We start from the raw sequence: 17,400 nt of genomic DNA, 5'->3' as shown, positions 1-17,400 counted from the left end.
TGTGGGCGCAACCCTAGTAGACCTGTCAGCCAGACTCCACCGTATGTTGTTAAGTGTGGTGCCTGACTTGGTTCCACCATCCTTCTGAAGAAAGTGGCACAGACTAAGAGCCCTGGCAGTACCTGTACTGGATCTCCAACAGGACGCAGATGACCTTATCTGGTGTTGCTAGAATGAATTCTTGGCAAATTCTCTCAGCAAGTTTCTGGCTATTAGTCCCAAGGTCTGCAGCAAATTGATGGGAAGATCTTGCCATTGACACTCCCAGAGACCTGGGGCCGCTCCCCATGACACCTGCGCCCTCATCTCCTCCAAGTACGTGTTGCTGCCCAAGAGGGGTGCCCTGTGATCAGCACTGACCTCTGCTGGTGTAGCATAAAAAGTGTGCTCAAAGAGCTTTCAAAATAACAAGCTTGTTGAAATAGCGTTTCCACTTAAAACTGAGTCTTATGGAAATGGCTCACTTGGAAAATGAACTGTAGGGCCATAGAAATGTGAACGTATATTGTGAGCTAGGGACTGGTGGCTCAGTGATAAAGAATTCACCTGCCAATGCGGGAGACGTGGGTTCAGTCCCTGGGTTGGGATGATCCCCTGGAGAAGGAAAGGGCTACCCACTCCAGTGTTCTGGCCTGGAGAATCCCGTGGACAGAGGAGCCTGGAGGGATACGGCTCATGGGGTCACAAAGAGTCGGACGCAACTGAGCGACTAAACAACAGCAACAAGAGGAAAAGACTGTCTTTAAAGAACTTTCCTTTACATTTTGGGGCTTCTCAGGTGGTGCCAGTGGTAAAGAATCCTCCTGCCCATGCAGGAGATGAAAGAGACCCAGCTTCAGTCTCTGGGTTGGGAAGATGTCCTGCAGTAGGAAATGGTAACCCACTCCAATATTCTTGCTTGAAAAATTCCACGGACAGAGGAGCCTTTGGGGCTATAGTCCATGGGGCCACAAAGAGTCGGACACGGCTGAGTGACTTAGCACACTCTGTAATCTAGGCCAGAGCCTCTGGAACATTCTCTCATGGCACACATAGTAAAGGATGTGTGTGTGCAAAGTCGTGTCCGACTTTGTTCAACCCTATGGACTGTAGCCCGCCAGGCTCCTCTGTCCATAGGGTTCTCTGGGCAAGAATACTGGAGTGGGTCGCCATTTCCTCCTCCGGCGGATCTTTCCGATGCAGGGATTGAGCCTGCGTCTCTTACGTCTCCTGAATTGGCAGGCGGGTTCTTTACCACTCGTGGCCCCTGGGAAACCCCAAAAGTAAAGGGTAGTATTTGCGTTGCACACCGGGGTCAGCAGGTGGTGCTCGTGGCTGGAGGTGGCTGCCTGGGATCTCCGGGGCCGCAGAGCCCAGCTACTACCAGGGGGCAGAGGGGATCACCGTCCTTCCCACCTGTCAAGGACCAACAGGAGGGAATCTCTGACTGATATATTTTTAACTCCAGTCCTTGCATTTCTAAAAAAAATAGCTTTATGGGAAACTTTCCAGTTCTTGAGGGTTTGATTATGAGGGTAAGTCCTTAGTTGATGGGATTCCAATTTCTGCAGCTTATTTTCTTTGAAGAAAAAATGTCTGGCAGTGATCACTGTGTATGCCTTCTCCTAGGAGATTAAATGTCTTTGAAAAAAATAATAGGAGCCATCCTCTGAGCAGAAGTGGATCTCTGCTCATCTGTAGCACAACAGAGTTTGAACATCACTTCGGTGACTTAGTAACTGTGAGTGAGTCTCTCTTGAACAGTGTCTAAGGAAACATTCTCAAAATCAACACTTGGGCACTGATCTTTTTCAACTGGTTGTACAGAACTCATCAGAATTAGCAGGTCTTCTCCTAAGTGATCATCATGGTGTTAGAAATAATTCATGTGAGGTATGGGCTTCCCAGGTGGTGCAGTGGTAAAGAACCTACCTGCCAACGCAGGAGCTGTAAGATGCAGATTCGATCCCTGGGTTGGGAAGACCCCTTGGAGTAGGAAATGACAACGCCCTCCAGTATTCTTGCCTGGAGAATCCCATGGACAGAGGAGCCTGACGGGTTACAGTCCCTGGGGTCACAAAGGGTCAGACACGACTGGCTGAACGAGCACAGGATGAGGCATCCTCCTGTGTGATGGCCACAGTGACGATCATCATATAAATACATAGACTGCAACCTCTGGAACCTAGAAGAATGAAAGCTAAGGGGGCCGCCTTTTTAATAAAAAGACAGGAGATACTTAAAAAACGTCAACCTAGAGATGAAGAGTGCTGACCTAGAGCGCGTGACCTTTCTGTTACTTCGCTGAGGCCACCATGGGCTGGGGGTGGAGCCAGGGACCCTGCGTTGTCTATTTTGAGTCGTATGTTTCTTTATTTCTCTCTCATCCTTTTGGGTTTCCAGCCGAGATGATCCAACAAAGATTAGAAGCCCTGGAGAAGGAGAGAAGCAGCCTGCACTTTCAGCTTCCTTCTCAACAGCCCGCCCTCAGCGGCCTCCTGGGCCACCTGGGGGCCCAGGCCCAGGCTTCCCTGCGCTGGGCAGCTCAGCGGTAAGCGCTCTCCCGGGGTCCTCTTCCCTTCTCCCCACTCCCGAGTGAGGAAGAACATGTAGGAGTCAAGCCCAGGAGACCCTCCCTTCTGTTGGTTGGGCGGGGGTGGGGGTGGAGTGGTGTTCCTTCCAGAGGGCGAGACCTCTGTGGGTCACACGCCCCGAGAAGCCCTTCTGATCAGTGGCAGGAGGGCCCCTTAACCTGCACGGGCCGGCTGGGTGCTAAGTTCCCCGGGGGAGCCCACCTCCTGAGCAGGTGGGGTGGATTTTCTCGGGTCAAGGGCAGCTGTAAGATCGCAGGCGGTCCCCTCTGACTGAGGGATGAAAATGCATCCTCCTCCTGAGTCCGCCTAGGGCATCTTCCGCTGTTTCCTCTACCCAAGGGTCTCCCAGGACCAGGACTAGATGGAGCGCAGCTGCTATTTCTAATTCGGTGGATCTCAGGCCCGCCTGCCCGTCTGAGTCACCTGGAGAGTTTTTAAATGTCCAGCTCCTACCCTAGAGCAGCTAAGTCCGGCTGTCTGGGGCTGGGTGCCAGGTGTCGGCCTGTTGGAATGTCTGTGAGCGGCTGTTCTCCTCTGTCTGCGGGTGACCTCTCTCTTCGGGTTTTAAAGACTTGGGCGGAAGGGGTGGTGATGAATGTGATTAGCCGAGTCACAGCACAGGTCTGCTTCTGCTCGGGTACAAACATGGCCGCGGCAATTACATTTTATTTCCAGCTTCCGCTTGGCTCTGCACTCAGTTACTGAGTGCAGTTACACACCTGCGTGACCTAGTTCTCGCTCACGTTCGGTTGATCTTAGCGGCTCCCTACAGCCTGCCTTGCAGTGAGGCTGGTTATTTTCTCGCTTGCTTGTCCTGCAGTTTTGCAGGAAGCATAGGGCAGTGTGTGTGGTTGCTGGTAGCTGCTTCCTTATACATCCTTGTTGAGTGAACTTCTACCTCTTAAGGGACAGGTGGACCTCACCTCCTGTTTCTGTTTTTATTTTCGTCTGCCATTGAGGTATCAGCTTGTTTCCTGTCCCTTTCTCACACGGGACTGTCCCAACCTGACTTTCTACTTAATTCTTTCTTTTGATCCTTGGGGTTATTTCTGGTCCTGCGCCCCAGTCATGGGCCATTTGTAGCATCTGCCAATGTATTGTGTTTCTATTCATTTAAAAAACACTTGTGTAAGAGTTACTGAGTGTGTTAAGAAGTAACTCAGTTTTTAAATTTCCTTTGTGATAAAATGAACGTAAAATTTACTATTGCAGCCATTTGTGAGTATACAGCTTAGTGGCATTAAGTACGTTCTACTGTCCATCTCCAGAACTTCTTCATCTTCTCAAACTGAACCCCTGTCCTCATTAGACACTGACACTCTATCCTCTTACACTGTTGGTAGGAGTGTAAATTGGCGCAGCCACTGTGGAAAATAGCGTGGAGGCTCCTTAAAACGCTGAAGCTGGAGCTAAGCTAACTGCAGGTAGGATCCTGCAGTCCCACTCCTGGGCAATATATCTGAAGAAAACTCTAATTCAAAAAGATACAAGCACCCAGTTCATAGCAGCACTGTTTACAATGGCCAAGACAGGGAGGCAGCCCAAGTGTCCATCAACAGATGAGTGGGTAAAGAAGCTGGGCTGTATATATACACACAATGAAATAGTACTCAGCCATGAAAAGAATGGAATGATGCCATTTAAGCAACATAAATGGGCCTAGAGAGTGTCGTACCAAGTGAAGTGAGTCAGATAAAGGCAGAGAATGACAAATGTCATATAGTATCACTTACATGTGGAATCTAATAGACGATGCAAATGAACTTATTTCCAAAACAGAAACAGACTCACAGACTTAGAAGACACACTTACAGGTACCAAAGGGGAAGGTGGGGAGAGGGATAAATGAGGAGTCTGGGATTCGCAGATACACACCACTATATATAAAATAAACAACAAGGCCCTACTGCGCAGCACAAGGAACTGTATTAAATATCTTATAATGAACTATAATGGAAAAGAATTTGAAAAAGAATCTCTATCTATATATATCTGAATCACTTTGCTATACACCAGATACTAACACAGCAACTGAATCACTTCGCTGTACATCGGAAACTAACATAGCATTGTAAATAAACTATACTTCAATTAAAAAAAACCTCCCACTCCATTGTCCCCTCTCCCCTAGCCCCTGGCAACCGCCATTCTGCTTTCTGTCTCTGTGAGTTTGGCTAGTTTGGGTACCTCACATAGTTGGAATCATGCGGTATTTGTCCTTCTATGATGGCTTATTTCACGTAGCCAGGATTCGTGTATGTTGTGGCAGGTGTCAGAATTTCCTTCCTTTTGGAGGCTGAATCATGTTCCATTGCATCATGTACCGTAGTTTGCCTATCTATTCATCTTTTGATGAACAGGAAGTAATTTACTGAATCCTCAAGACAAGTGTAGGGGGTAGTGGAGTTTGTATATTGCTCCAATACGGAGACCTACACCGTCACCTGCATCAGTGTCTGTACTTAGAGCTGAGGAGACCAGGACAGGAGGGCTTTGGGGGCTTGTGCCAGACCCCCGTGTGTGTGTACGGAGCCTGGGCACAAGCCTGGCATTCGGCCTGAGGCCCAGTTGGGAACTCGCTCCCTGTGGGCTCTAAGTCGGAGCCGGGCCCTGCTCGCCAGTGGTCATCTCTTTATCTGCACAGGACGTGGATGGAGAGCGTTGCTTGGCTGTGGTCTCGGAAGCTAAAATATGCTACAGATGAACTTATTTCCAACACAGAAACAGACGCTCCGATTAGAAGACAAACTTAAGGCTATTAACGGGGAAGGTGGGGAGAGGGGTACATTAGGAGTCTGGGATTAGCAGAAACACACCGCTATGTATAGAACAGGTAAGCAACAATGTCCTAATATATAGCACAGGGAATTATATTCGCTATCTTGTAATGAACCATAATGGAAAAGAATATAAAAAAGAATATATCCGTGTATATATATAAATATTTATCAGGAGCACTTTGCTCTACACCAGAAACTAACACAGCATCCAAGTCACTTTGCTGTACACCAGAAACTAACACAGCTTTGTAAATAAACTATACTTCAATTAAAAAAACCTCACTAACTCCATTGTCCCCTATGAGTATCTCATAGGGCACTGTGAACTAAAAGGCAGTGCCCTACATTATCAGGTTATATCTCCTGGCATTTCTCATATTTAATTGTTTGTGACCCATAAAGATAGCATATTCATGTCACTCAACTTAATATGTCCTTTACAAAAAGATGTATGTTATAGTGAAGTCGCTCAGTCGTGTCCAACTCTTTGCGACCCCATGGATTGTAGCCACCACACTCCTCCGTCCATGGGATTTTCCAGGCAAGAGTACTGGAGTGGGTTCCCTTCTCCAGAGGATCTTCCTGACCCAGGGATCGAACCCAGGTCTCCTACATTGTAAGCAGATGCTTTACCGTCTGAGCCACCAGGGAAGTCCCAAAAGATATTATTAACCATTTGTGAAGCTCATAGAAACCTTGGCGTACCTTGTTAACCCTGTTGCCTTTGCTCACTGAACTACCTGGATGCTGTGTTTTTAGTTCCTGTTCACTTTTGGAGCCCACTGGGATTTGATTTCTATCTCTAGCGCTACCACCTGGCAAGGAGGAGGTCCACAGTGCCTTGAAGAACCTTGGGCTAGAGTTCAGGAAACCTGAGTCTGATTCTGTCTTTTCTGTCTTAACAAGCTCTGTGTGACCTGATGTGGTTTCCCACCTTCTCCACACTTCATTCCCCTCATCAGAAAAGGGGGGAGGAGTTAATTAGATCACTGTTTCCCAAACCAGTTATTTAAGTATTATCTTGGCTTTTCTTGTGCTCAATCCACCTGTCCATTGTTAGAAGATAATGCCTCAAAATCAACTCTTTTCTTATCTTCTTCTATTGCTGCTGCTGCTGCTGCTGCTAAGTCGCTTCAGTCATGTCTGACTCTGTGCGACCCCATAGACGGCAGCCCACCAGGCTCCCCCGTCCCTGGGATTCTCCAGGCAAGAACACTGGAGTGGGTTGCCATTTCTTTCTCCAATGCATGAAAGTGGAAAGTGAAAGTGAAGTCACTCAGTCGTGTCTGACTCTTAGCGACCCCATGGACTGCAGCCCATCAGGCTCCTCCGTCCATGGGATTTTCCAGCAAGAGTACTAGAGTGGGGTGCCATTGCCTTCTCCGTTTTCTATTGCATGTTGACAAAATTACATAGTCATTAATAGTTTAAGAAATTGTGTCTCAGTGTGCTGACTGCACATGCAGCCTGTGACATTTGTCAGCGGCAGGATTATCTGGACCTGGCAGGTTTTCTCTGAACCAGGGGCTTTGGTTGCAGTTCTCACAGAGGCCACCAGGAGGATGTGCCCTCCGGCTGGAGCTTGCACAGCCACAGGCCACGGGCTCTGTGAGCCCAGGGGGACGCAGAATGCTTTCCAATTATTTCCTGAAGAAAAAAAACAGTGGTATTGACATGGAAAAATTTCAATACTGATTAGTAACACAAATAAGTGCCTCTTCACCTTGTTGAGATCAAGGATTTCCTAGAGGAGCTAATGAAAATGGTGGGTTTCTTTCATCACAAAACCACGTATGTACAAACGTATGGACGGTTGCATACAGACAGCTGCGTGCAGATCTTCTCAGCTTATTCCTCTCTGGGAGGAGGAGTTTTGGGTCTCTAGTTAAGAAAATTTGGTTTGGAATAAGATCTGAGGAAATGTACCCAAGTACACCCAGCTACTTCATATCTTAATTTTCCCTGTTTAATTCAACTTTTTAAAAAGGTATGTTTAATTCCCTGAGCTTTTCGTCCTGAGTCACACTCTGTTTGTCCAGCTCCTTCCAGAATCCCAGAGAGTGTTAGCTGTCACCGCAGGGGTTAACTGGGCTCCTCTAAAGCAGATAGGGTCCTCAGATGGTTTAGCATCTGTCTCTTTCTGGCTTTGGTTCCGCACCGCTCTGTACTATAACTGGTTCACTGGGGTGTCTCTGCTCAGCAGGGGTACAGAGGCATCTGCTCTGCTGTGCTCTGTTGAACACATCTTTCCCATTTCTCTGTGGTATCTTGGGCAGATCATAACAGATGTCCGGGGCATGTTCAGTTACTGATGCTCATCCTGTCAGTCCAGTTTGAAATGCCAGTTGTATGTCCAATTCAAGTCTTTCCTTGTCCAGTGCTTGGAATCCTCTCTTTGTGGGCCATCACTGCTCCCATGGCCAACACAGCCTTTCACACCCCTGTGATCGCGAGCCTGCATGTTCCCTCTTGGGGAACTCAGGTGTGGGGTCCCCAGAGGCCACTGCAGCGCCTCCCTGATCTTGACATGAACACAGTCTCTCCACTCCATGGGGGCAATCACTGCTTTTTACATGTCACCCAGCCTGGTGGCTCAGAGGTTAAAGCTTCTGCCTCCAATGCGGGAGACCCGGGTTCGATACCTGGGTTGGGAAGATCCCCTGGAGAAGGAAATGGCAACCCACTCCAGTACTCTTGCCTGGAGAATCCCATGGACGGAGGAGCCTGGTGGGCTACAGTCCACGGGGTCGCAAAGAGTCGGACACGACTGAGCGACTTCACTTTCACCTTCAGCCTCTTCCTGTGAGCCCCCTTGCCCAGTAGGCACACTGGTTGGGCGGATCCCTTTTGTCGTGTCCACTTGATTCCTGGGAGGCTCACATGTACTGTCACGCTGAGCGGTGGTCTTGCAGCGGCTGGGGTGAGGGTGCGGGGGTGGTTCCCAGTGCTCTGCCACGGCTCTCCCGTTCCTTCATCCCTGCTTGACAGGCAGCCACTGAGCTGTTGTAACCCCCCTGTAGCTGTGGTAACACCCCACTGAAGCAGTTATATTACAGAGCAGTGCGGAACCAAAGGTAGAGAGAGAGAGATGCCATCCCTGCTCACAAAGTTGGTGTGTGGGCGGGCCTTGCGGCAGAGACACGATGCCCAGAGTCCCAGCCCCTCAGCCGCGCCCACCGTTCCCTCTCCAGCCGTGGACGCCTTCGTGCCCAGTGACTGCTCTGCACCTCAGCCCCCAGCAGGCTTCTCCGTCATGGGGCTGTCTCTGACGCCTGTGAGGAAGGGGCATGACTACTGCCCCTGAAGGCAGCCCTTAGCCCCCGGGTGGGAGCTGGGGGCTTAACGCCCTTGCTGCCCCACCCCCAGGGGGATGGCTCTGAGGAGCATCCCACACATTTTCCCCAGAAGGTTCCTAGTTGGTTGGCGCTCCAGTGGCCTGGGTGGTGATCAGCTCAGCAGCTCACTGTTCACTGACTTTTCCTCCTTCTCACTCCTTCACTCTAATTCCTTGAGAACTGCTTCTCCTAAAACCAGCCAAACTCAGCTCCTCATCTGGGGCTTGGCTCTGAAGAGGAAGAGAGGCAGATGGAGGTTCACGTGGGAGATACAGACCTCGGCCTCCGTTCCGGGGTGCTCCCAGCTGGAGGAGAGGGTCTGGTCCAGTGGCTTTTCTTTCACCTGATCTCAGTGGGAGAGTTTGCTGCCTCCCGTGTGGGGCTGGAGGTGGGGCTGGAGAGCATCCCTCGTCAAGCCTCCGTCTCCTGCATGGCCAGCAGGTGTGCGTGTGTGGAGGGTGCTGGGGTGGAAGGTGGTGATGCTGTGTGCAGCCTGGGGTGGGCACCTCCCCTCATGTTCCCAGCTGAGGGTAGAGGGCTTCAGGCCTGTGTCCTTCAGCGTTTGCTTCTAATTCTGGAGCAACCAGAGACTTCCACCTGAATATCCTCTCACTGCAATGATAGGAAGAGAGCAGAGAGGCGTCTATTCTTGCTGTGTTCATCTAGTCCAAAGAAGGTTGTATTTTCCTTTCTTCTAAGACAGAGGTTTGGTCTACTGTGCACATATAACTGATAGTTTTCTCATTAATACTTTGCATTTCTCTGACTGCAGCCTATGTGTTTTCCCATGGGACCTCCACCAATGCGTACATGAAAACTGGTCATATTTACAACTTCACCTGTGTGTGTGTGTGTGTGCGCATGTGTGTAAAATGTCCTTTATCAAAGACCTTTTACCAATAAATAACTTAAAACACAAGTGAACAAAGTACAACAGAGGTTTAAAAGCAAAGATATGCCGAGGTTTTCCAACGTGGCTTATCAAGGCCCAGTATTTCCTGCTCACATCTCTTCTTTCTGACGGGAACGGAAGAGATGAATGTTGTGTAGCTTCTGGTGCTTCTGGACCGAGTCCTTTTTCCTCTGACCAGGTCTCTGTCTCTCCCCTTTGAAAAATGATTCTTTATTTCCACTTAACTGTCATGTTGGGGCCATAGCATTTAGTGACCATCAGCTCTAAGTTCACAGTCTGGAATGGAGATATACCGCTAGAGGCTAGGAAATAACTCACATAGACACATTCTACTCAAGATGCAAAATGAGGTGGCATAAAATGATCACTCTTCCCAATACGCCAGGGGACATTTCAGAACCCTAATCACAGCTTGGGCCAAATGAGGACTAGTATCACCTGTCCCCCCGAGAGGACCCACCTCCAACCCCTTGTCATCATGAGGAGATAAGGGAGGAAGGAAAAGAGGAGAAAAGCCAGTTGATGGGAATCACAGAAGACTTCCTGAAATTTGTTTTAAAGTCAGTGGATTATAAATAAAAGCTTCCAAATACAGACCTTCCATCCTCTCGGCTCCAACTTATCTGAAGTCTGTCTGAAGCCTGTTTTATTGGACTTGGTTCCTATAAACCCAAGTGGACGTCCATGTGCCCTCCTGCAGGGCTGTCATCTCTATGTTTCAATTCAGTCCAGTTGCTCAGTCATGTCCAACTCTTTGCGAGCCCATGAATCGCAGCACGCCAGGCCTCCCTGTCCATCACCAACTCCTGGAGTTCACTCAGACTCACGTCCATCGAGTCAGTGATGCCATCCAGTCATCTCATCCTCTGTCGTCCCCTTCTCCTCCTGCCCCCAGTCCCTCCCAGCATCAGAGTCTTTTCCAATTTAGAAACCAATAGTGCCCACTTTCCTAAGGGGTATGAATTTTACTCCGCTCTCCTTACTTTTAGACCCCAATCAGATATATAAGGCAGAACCGTAAAGCTGCCTGCATCATCTCTGACAGTTTTACAATGTTTGATTGTGCCATCAGAGTGGCCTCTGTCATTTATGGACATTGTTTGTTGGCCGAGGAACCTATTTCCAGATTTAAAGCACACTTCAGTGACTGGCCCAAACCGCTTCCTATCACCATCTTGCCAGCATGGGGGAGATGGAAACATATACGTCAGACGACATAAATTGATAGAATCGTGACAGATACAAGCAGCAGTTGGCAAAGGCGTTCAGAAAGTCTTGCTCAAGTCTTGTTTTTGGAAGTGGTCATTGGAGCTGAAGTTTTCCTCACTGTGGAAATGAGGGCATCAGTTTTGGTTCTTTGCTCAATTAAAACTATGATTCCATGGGGCTTCCGAGATGGCTCAGTGGTAAAGAATCCTGCCAATGCAGGAGACACGGGTTCGATCCCTGATCTGGGAAGATCCCACATGCCACGGGGCAGCAAAGCACGTGCGCTACAACTACGGAGCCTGCGCTCTGGAGCCTGGGAGCTGCAACTGCTGAGTCCATGAGCCGCAGCTGCTGGAGCCTGGGCACCTAGAGCTGTTGCTCCGCAACAAGAGAAGCCGCTGCAGCGAGAAGCCCGCACACTGCAGCCAGAGAAAGGCCCTCACGGCAACCAAGACCCAGGTCAGCCAGAAATAAGTAAATAGTTACATTAAAAAGCCTCTATGATTCCAGCAGTGGCAACAAAGCAGCATCGTGTGACTGTCATTTCTGCCTGGAAACAGACCCTCTGTGTTACACGTACAACTATATAAACCACACAGTTGCCATGAGCCGTTCTGGCACCGGGTGTCCTAGCAGGTAGAATGTCTGGACTCCCCTTGGCCCTGTCACTCTGGACATTCCCGAAGGTGGTCCTTTGATCAAAGGCAGTGCATTGGAAGGCTTCATCCTTTGCTCAATATTACTGAACCCTGCACTCACAAAAGTCAGGTGGCAGATGTTTTCCCTGGGATGAAGAACGCTCTCCTGTGTAATTTGGAGCTATGCTGTTTTCAGGGGTGTAGGAGCTTATTTTACCAATGGCTTTTTTATCCTTCTTTAAGTGATTAGTGGAAAAGACAAAAGTAGAAAGGCCAGGGGTTAGCCAGCACTGGGCAGCTGAGGGCCTGAAACTCAGGGCTGATGGTGGGTTCCTAGATACCCCGATTCCCTGTGGGCAGTGAGTGCTGTGCTAACATTGCAACCCACATGTTTTTAATTCTTGCCCCTGAGGGGTTTGCTCATTTTCCATACTGATTAGTTTATAGCAGCACAGCTAATTTGCAGTGACATTCGGGATTACACATTAAGGTTTATTAGAATGAAGGGAACAACACTGTGGAATGTTGTAGCAGGGGAGCCTGGCTCTGAGCGCTGGAGAGCTGAGATGCAAACCCATCCCCGGCTTCATTACTGAACTGCCATGTGTCCTGGGGCACAGCCTTCTGTGCCCAGCTTTCTTCACCCAGAGTCAAAATCTGAGAGACATAAAGAAGAGTTTGGGTAAATCACAAGGGTTTTCTTAAGGATTAAGTAATGAATGTGATTAACGGTAGATGGGAGAATTCCCACTCACTCACCTGTCGCTCCCCCACAGCTCATTTTCAATTCTGTGTTGATTTCCTTCAATAACTCCTGTCCCAACCCAGATGGCATCTATTTAGGAAATTCAGGAAACTCTTAATATTTGCATAAGCAGAGCAAATTGAGAAATAAATTAGTGTGAAGCAATGATCTCATGCAATAGAAAGCTGAATATAAATGGCTTCTGGATTTTTCTAGGCCAGGGATTCATGAAGTCACTTAGTAAATATTTGTGAAGTCCTACCCAGTGCTGGACCCTGGAGATAACAGCACGGGATGGGCTGAGGTTCACCCTTCCGAGCGAGAGGCTGGGTGGACAGGCCAAGACCCTGGGGTCCAGGGGAGGAAGTGGGTTTCATTCACACAATCGCTGATGTGGTTTCCTTCCAGGGACCCCCTCTTCTGACACCTGGAAAGGTTGTCAGAAACGCCTCTTCTTTACTCTTCATTAAAAAGGACAGTGTGTCCACTGGATGTGAGCACAGCGTTCCCTCTCCTGATGCAGACATTGATGTGGGCAGGGAGTGGGTGCAGCCAGCTCCCTGAGGACAGAGAACAGACGTCCCAGGGAGAGGGCAGAGTCTGCACACTGTTGACACTCAATGGTTGTTTGCTGAATAGATTTGTTCCCTGTAATCCGCTGTACAGGGAAGGTATCAACATCAGGATTACCACCATCATCCTCATTTTGTAAACGAGGGAGGTGAGCTTCAGGGAGGTTTGCTAGGGTTAGGGTGAGTAACTTCAAGGACACACGACTGGAAAAGGGTGGCATTGGGTCTTCTCGCCCCTGTGCAGTAAAGCCAGTCTACTGACACCTAGTGGTGGTGGAGGAAAATGCAGTGTTTATTGCAGGCACCAAGCAAGGAGTCCAGGCAGCTAGAGCTTGAAAGGTCCCTGAACTTGCTAAAGACTTTGACAGGTTTTTAAAGACAGGGTGAGGAAGGGGGAGTTATGGGTTGTGTGATCAGCTCATGGACATTCTTCTTATTGGTTAGTGGTGAGGTAGTTAGGAGTCAACATCATCAACCTTCTGGTTCACACTGGTCTGGGGTCTACCTGCTTGTGGGCATCATACAGTTAACTTCTTCCACCTGATGGAGGCTTCAGTATCTGCAGAATATCTCAAAGGACATGGCTGAGAGAATTAACTATGGCTCTGGAAGAGGAACTAAAGTTTCTTGACTTAGTTTAGTGGCTATGCTATTATTATTTTGCTTGACTGTTTTTCTTTCTTTCTGCATTTTTTTTCCAATTGAATTTATTCTTTGACTAAAGTTTTTCCTACAGATAAGTGGTAGGTGAAGGACATGGCAGAGGGAGTCCTGTTCTGGAAAGGCCCCCATTGGGCCCCCAGAGCAAGTTGTTGGAAGTCTCTCTGATGCTCTCTTTCCTTGTTGGCAAAACTGGTAACACTTGGTGTACAGTAAATTCTCAATTCATACTGAATTATTTTGTTATTACCAGTTAAATTTTTTCATTACTACTACTACCATTGTAATTTGCCTTTACACAGATGAAACAGAGAGTAGCAAGTCTTAAAATAAGCTTCTAAATTACGTGGTATGTTGCAATAAGTAAGCAGCTTTCGAGATTACTCAGAGTCTGAATCTGTGTCAGGCCCAGAAAGGCAAGCAAGGCTCCCTTTTCTGAGGCTGCTGGTTTTTAACTTAGGAAAGCCTAGGTGACATATTTTCTACCGCTGTCTCTAAGAATATCAGGGTTACCTCACTGCAGGGCTTGGCTGGCCTCCTTGTTTTGTAAGGGCCGCATTAAGATGTAGGAAGTGGGACCACGACTTCTACCTTTCCACTTCTGCAGTCTGTCTGAGCCTTGGCAGGAATGTTTGTCCATGGCTTTGGTTTATCCATCACCTCTGCTCTGTGCAGAAACCACATCTTTTTTATTGCTGTGTCTGTGGCTCCCAGCACAGTTCATGGCACATAGTAAATGGGCTTAAGAATGGTTCTTCTTTTTCTGAATGAATGAATCAGTACATCAAATTGATAGGAGTGAAAAGAAATGGACAAAATAACCACACATATTTGGATTAACTACTCACTTTCTTTCCTAAGAAATATGGAGGTTGTGTGATCCTGCATGAATGTACAAATCAAAACACACACCTCTCCCACTTCAGCATGAGGGACCCTGAGGTCAACATGGCAGCCACGCTCAGGGTGTGTGGAACGAAGTCCCAGTGAAGAGCGGACAGGGTGGGTCATGCCTCACACCCATCAGTGGGACCTGCTTCTCTGCCGGGAAGACACCCTTGATTGTTAATGTATGGATAGGATTTATTTCTGATGCATACGTATCTCGTTTGTCCAAGACCTGGAACCGGTTAGATATGTTAGAATGTTTAATGATACAACTACTTGTGTCTGTGGTAGAAGACATTTTTATTATCTTATTGTTTTTCTTTCATTTTATTGTTTGTATTTTATAGTTATAAAAAATAGTATATGCTCATTATAGAAAAATTAGAAAATAAAAGATTGGCCAAAAGAAGTAATTCCATCACACAGAGGTAAAAGCTGATAACATGTTGGCAGATATTTTCTCATCTTTTACTTAATATATATTGTTAGAATAGTTGTTCCATGCTATATGGATTACCAAATACCTGCTTTAGAAAACAGCTATAAATAGTGAACATTTTCCATGCAATTTAATCTTCTTTGGTGACCTAATTTTAGTGGCTGCAGAGCCCTCCTCTGGGTGGATGTACCGTGGTTTACTGCCCTGGTCCTAACTCGGGGCCACAGGCGCAGTGTTTTCAGTTTGGGCTACTAAGGAGTGTGGTATTTTTTCTGTGGCTATTCTCTATGCGTCCCTATGATTATTGTTGTTGCTGTTTAGTTGCTAAGTTGTCTCTGTCTTTTGTGACCCCATGGACTCTAGCCCACCAGGCTCCTCTGTCCATGGGATTTTCTGGGCAAGAATCCTAGAGTGGGTTGCCTTCTCCAGGCAATCTTCCTGACCCAGGGATTGAACCTGAGTTTCCTGCATGGCAGGCAGACAATTATTTACATATTCAATTCAGTTCAGTCACTCAGTTGTGTCCGACTCTTTGCGACCCCATGAACTGCAGCACGCCAGGTTTTCCTGTCCATCACCCACTCCCAAAGCTTGTTCAAACACATGTCCATCGAGTCGGTGATACCATCCAACCATCTCATCCTCTATTGTCCCCTTCTCCTCCTGCCTTCAATCTTTCCCAGCATCAGGGTCTTTTCCAATGAGTCAGTTTTTCTTATCAGGTGGCCACAGTATTGGAGTTTCAGCTTCAGCATCAGTTCTTCCAATGAATATTCAGGACTGGTTTCCTTTAGGATGAACTGGTTGGATCCAGGGGACTCTCAAGAGTCTTCTCCAACACCACAGTTCAAAAGCATCAATTCTTTGGCACTCAGCTTTCTTTAGAGTCCAACTGTCACATCCATACATGACTACTGGAAAAACCATAGCTTTAACTAGACAGACCTTTGTGGGTAAAGTAATATCTATGCTTTTAGTATGCTGTCTAGGTTGGTCATAGGTTTTCTTCCAAGGAGCAAGTGTCTTTTAATTTCATGGCTGCAGTCACCATGTCTGCAGTGATTTTGGAGCCCAAGAAAATAAAGTCTGTCACTGTTTCCATTGTTCCCCCATCTATTTGCCATGAAGTGATAGGACCGAATGCCATGATCTTAGTTTTCTGAATGTTGAGTTTTAAGCCAACTTTTTCACTTTCCTCCTTCACTTTCATCAGGAGGTTCTTTAGTTCTTCTTCACTTTCTGCCATAAGGATGGTCAGAACCCCATGAATAGGGGCAATTTACATATGATTAATTTTTAAAACCTGGACAAGAGGATCCAAAGGCATGTTTTGGAGCTATAATTTTTATTCCCTGTGCTCACCAAGGAAATATGGTTTCCAAAAGCTTTTGTCAGTTGTTATATGAAAAATGATATTTTATGTTGTTTGAATTTGCTTTTAAAACCATTTTTGATGATAAACCGTCATAATTCTCTTTTTTTGAGTTTCTGATAGATGTACTCATCTTTTTCTGCTTCTGTTGCTGGCACTCTTGACATTAGCAATATTTCCTTTTCCCCAACTTGTTGTTTGCCTTTTAACTGTGGTCAGCGGTGCTTTCACAGACACTGTTTCCCTGGATTGTTGGCATAGTTTTGCTTAGGGTAGACTTTTCCCCCATCCTACTGCATTCAGTTAGGAATTGATTTGTCATCCTTTGATGAGAAACACCTGCAAGGTTTCTGCAAGGCCAGCTCACCCGCGTAAGGTGGCAGCCTGAGCCACATCCTCACCAGTGTTGCTTCAACCAAATATGCCAACTCCTGTGAGCATAGGAGAAAGAGCCAAACAGATTTTAAGTGGTTTTTTGATAGTCTTCTAGCACACTTTTTCCGAGAAGTTCTGACCCAAACATCTTCAAATCAGCCATCCCTCTCTGTCATGTCCACAGCCAAGATCTGCCCCGGAATTTGGCTCTGGATGGGTCCAGGCAGGGCTGTCCAATGATGTATAATGCAGACCACATGCATGATTTTAAATAATATGGTAGCCACAGTAAGATTTTTTATTTAGTTTTGGCTGTGCTGGGTCTTTGTTGCTGGACTTTCTAGTTGCAGTGAGCAGAGGCTACTCTCTACTTGCCGTGCAGGGGCTTCTCATTGCCTGACTTCTCTGGTTGCAAAGCATGGGCTCTGGGTGTGTGGGCTTCAGTAGTTGCAGCACGTGGGCTCAGTACTGGTGGCTCACAGGCTCTAGAGGGCGGGCTTAGTTGCCCCTTGGCATGTGGGATCTTCCTGGAGCAGGGATCGAACCCATGTCCCCTCAACTGGCAGGCAGATTCTTAGCCAGTTTAGCTCCAGGGAAGTCCCTACTCTCCATATTTTTTAAATGTAAGAAAAAAAAATAAGTGAAATTAATTTAAGAAATACATTTCATTAACCCAGTGTATCAAAAATGTTGTCATCCCAACATGTAATGAATGTGAAAATATCATTAATGAGATATTTGGCATTCTTTGTTTTCATACTGTTTACAATCTGATGTGTATTTTATGCTTTCAGTACAGATAGCTACACGCATAGTTATGGAGCCGGACGGTGCCCAGTCCAATAAAGCAAGGTGACTCTAGGCAACTGCTAAAGCCCCAACAGATTATCATTCAAACAAA

At 47.2% G+C, this 17,400-nt stretch overlaps 1 protein-coding gene across 1 annotated transcript in view; it reads left to right on the top strand.

Moving 5' to 3' along the window:
• The window catches only part of DISC1 (disrupted in schizophrenia 1), a 446,732-nt gene that overhangs the window by 141,629 nt on the left and 287,703 nt on the right, over window positions 1–17,400 (top strand). Inside the window, exon 4 of the mRNA XM_018042542.1 lies at window positions 2,383–2,530. Within this exon, the coding sequence (XP_017898031.1) occupies window positions 2,383–2,530 (148 nt within the window). The remainder of the gene's footprint in view (window positions 1–2,382; window positions 2,531–17,400) is intronic.

Source organism: Capra hircus, chromosome 28 (genome assembly GCF_001704415.2).
Source record: "Capra hircus breed San Clemente chromosome 28, ASM170441v1, whole genome shotgun sequence".
Lineage (NCBI taxonomy): Eukaryota > Metazoa > Chordata > Mammalia > Artiodactyla > Bovidae > Capra > Capra hircus.
This window is presented reverse-complemented; position numbering and strand designations above follow the sequence as displayed.